Here is a 3,457-nt window from a genome sequence, read left to right as displayed (position 1 = left end):
TGTGTGTGTGTGTGTGTGTGTGTGTGTGTGTGTGTGTGTGTGTGTGTTGGGAAAGGATCAAAACACTCTGCCCAACCCCCTCCACTTACACTTAGTTGTAGCAACAACATTGGTAATTGGGCCTATTTGGAATCTTTTTTTCTTCTTCTATTGCACTGCCCCTCCCATGGAATATATGCACTAGATATTTGGAGAGAAAAAAATAGGTGGCTGGCCTCAGTGGGAATGAAGGTATTAGAAAAGACCCATTATTCACCATTAAAGTTAATTATCAAAGACTAATTACCTAAAGACTAATTAAAAGGACATAGGTAACCACAGCTTTTGCTCCACATTTTTAAGAGTTATTATCTTTATATTGTTTAACTGATGAGATGAAATAATGAGATGAACAAAGCATGTTCTTCTGTAACACTTTCAATGAAAAGGAAGTTTTATCATTGTGTGGGGGTTGTTAGGACTGCTTAGTAGCTGAGAAGGGGGATGAAGATAATGTATTGAAGGGAGGGCATAGGAATTTGATTAGCCTGAAGAAGAATCTTACTAAGGGGGCGCTGGCACGTTAGGGAGTCAATTATTAGCATATGGAGTTGAAGGGGAGGGGGAGGGAAGGAAGTTTTTTTTTTCTTTTCTAGCAATAGCCAGGAGATGATTTCCATTTATGTTGTGCCTGTGAGGGCAATATTGGTATTTGAAGGTTAATTAAAAGGTGATTCTTACATTATACTGGGGCAGCTATAATGTAAAACAAAAAAACAAAGATTTTATAATCACGGTTTTAGGCAAATGCAATCATTTTACTGTTTTTCTTTCCATTAATTTAGTATGTTAAGAATCAGTTTCTGTATGGTGTTTTTTTTCTTGTTTTTATCCAACATTTTCGTGATTTTAAGAGAAGTGAAAGAAAAGCATTACTTTCACAAACAAAAAAGTGGGAGACCTAGGAAAAATTTCTAGAAAATGAAAAATCAGGTTCATTCAACAACTTGGCAGTTCAACTAACCCGATGATACAAGTTAGCATATTACCTGGTTTGCAGACTAGTCAACCCATTCAAGATGAAATTGTAATCCTGAAAATAATCTACTTATTAATTCGGATGCAGTTATAATGCATACTATGATAGAAAAGAAGGAGACATCTTACAATACAGAGTTTTAAAATACCTTAATAAACTTTGAAAATTCTTGAAATAGGCTTAAAGCAAGAAGGATGAAATATATTAAAGACTGCTAAAATCATTTACCTTTCTGCTTTGCATGAAAATAAGAACCTGGGGGAGGACAGACATTTCCTTAAGCTGTATTGCAAGAAAGTATATTCAACAATAATCATGAATTATAGTGTTTTCCTTAAGATGAAATTCTTTAAAACATACCATTTTAGTGCCCAAACAATGCCCAATGTACAGTTTCAAGAAGTAATCCAGAAAACAGCTGGAAACACAGAAGTATTACAAGAAACCAATAACTTCCAGACAGCCTAGGGAAGCATTCCAAGATGTTAACAATCCAAGATTTTTTTAAATTGTGATTTTAAAAGTTTCCAGTGCCTTTAATGTGAAAACCAGTTAGTATAGAAGCATTTCCTTCTTAATAAAAAAACCAAAATACGGAACATTTTAAGTACTCAAGCAATATTATAAAACAATATAGAAAACACAATTATGGGTGATTAGATATTTTAAAATCAGGAGTTAACCAAGAAAATATATATTTTGGAGATTCGATTTTCTTCCCCTTGAACCCATTTGTGAAAGGGAAAAAAACACCATAAAATTATTTGAAATGGGAATTACTCACCTCCTTGTGGTTGTTGTGCCAAAATAATTGAGGGGTGAAATACAGCAAGAATTACCAAAGTCAGTATTTGCACAAAGCTCATCATGTCTAAATATTAGACATGAGACTCTTTGTGCAAAAAAGAAGGGGGGAAAGAAAAATCAGTTCAAAGTAGCACCATCAATTGCTCCCTGCCCTTCAGCACCGGGCCCTTCATAAAACAGCCACTGAGATTCCTTTGCTTTGGCCTTAAATAGGAAAAACTTTGGCTTCCCTTACTTTCCAGCCCCTTTCTGAAATATGAGAGCAGCACCCATCCCCTTAACAGTAAAAGAAATGATTAATATTTCTCTTGCTCTCATAGACTAAAACAGCCTCCAAAACTAGATAAAAGGCACATCTGGTGCTGTTGGTATATAATGGAGCTATAACTGTTGGTATACAATGAGTTGTGCTATATGACATATGTGTATATACATAGATATTTGTTTAAAACATATGGATATGGAAAGAAGCAGACTGGCTTGCTGAGATTTCTGTTAGGGAAAACTTGGGATGTTAAGAGACCCCCTTTTGATGTTAAGAACTAGTTGACTCTGAGAACATGCACTGCCCAGATCTTAGGTCTAGGTAATTTTTACACCTGATCCTATTAACAGATTATTTATGTTGGAATTTTGCCAGGATACACCCAAACTAAACTGAACAATCAAAGGGAGAGCTGAGGGAGACTAATGGTAAAAAAAAGCCTGCTCTCTCTCCCCCCTTCCCCCCTTCCCACCCACCCACCCACCCACCCTGAATGCTGAGAGTTGAATTCCAAGGAGACACCAAACTAAAGGCTCAGTATCTGGGCTCAGCTTGAATAGTATCTGAAAAGTTAAATCTTTATCTAATTTTTTTGGTACCCTCCACAAACTTATCTAGTCAGCCAAATCATGCTGGAGACTTTGCAAAGGCTGATTTTCTTGTGAGGTTTCCAACATGTCTGCTGATTTCCCTAACCAGAAATACCATTAAAACAGATTTTTGTAGAGGAAATTTTGCTCTTCCCTTCCTTGTTTTAGTCAGAAATTGGAAGAAAAATATAACTTATCACATAGCATGGTAACAGAATGTCTCAACAGGTTCTCACTCAGATAGTAGTATGAACATTATCAATTTGAAAGCTCCAAAAGTGTTTAGACCCCAAATTAGTGACACACTAGACCACATCATTTCAACCCATTTCCAGACCTATAAGGGGTAAAACTTGGAATGCATTTGAAACGTAAACACTGGCCTCATTTATAGGACCACTAGGCTTCCCTTAAGAATTTCAAGGTTCTATCAACTCCCTAATTCTTAACTATATTTCTTCAGCATCACCTCTCATTATGCTACCACATCTACTACAGTTTAACCAAGTTAATAATCAAGTCCTTGTCCAAAAAATGACTTTCTCACAAGTATTTGCACATTTCCCCCATTCTAAAATTTCCACTCCTCCAGATTCAGGTCTCAAAAAAATCCAAACTTTCATTCTTTAGGAAACTTTTTATATTAACACTTCTGTGATCTAATGGTATTCTTCTTTACTCCATTTCTCCTTAGCACTTTATGTATTGGATTTGTAGCACAGCACAACCACTCCGTTAATTATAAATGAAAATCCTGCACACAAATGAATACTCTCT

At 35.8% G+C, this 3,457-nt stretch overlaps 1 protein-coding gene across 1 annotated transcript in view; it reads right to left on the bottom strand.

Annotated features, from left to right (window-relative positions):
- COL3A1 (collagen type III alpha 1 chain) overlaps positions 1-2,076 on the bottom strand; it is a 65,689-nt gene extending 63,613 nt beyond the window's left edge. The window contains exon 1 of the mRNA XM_069064535.1: positions 1,803-2,076. Within this exon, the coding sequence (XP_068920636.1) occupies positions 1,803-1,887 (85 nt within the window). The 5' untranslated portion in view covers positions 1,888-2,076. The remainder of the gene's footprint in view (positions 1-1,802) is intronic.
- Between the last annotated feature and the right edge of the window lie 1,381 nt (positions 2,077-3,457).

The sequence above is a fragment of the Petaurus breviceps genome, unplaced genomic scaffold, assembly GCF_028583685.1.
Source record: "Petaurus breviceps papuanus isolate PSGF00001 unplaced genomic scaffold, PetGlider_PUasm1.0 90638, whole genome shotgun sequence".
Taxonomy (NCBI): domain Eukaryota; kingdom Metazoa; phylum Chordata; class Mammalia; order Diprotodontia; family Petauridae; genus Petaurus; species Petaurus breviceps.
This window is presented reverse-complemented; position numbering and strand designations above follow the sequence as displayed.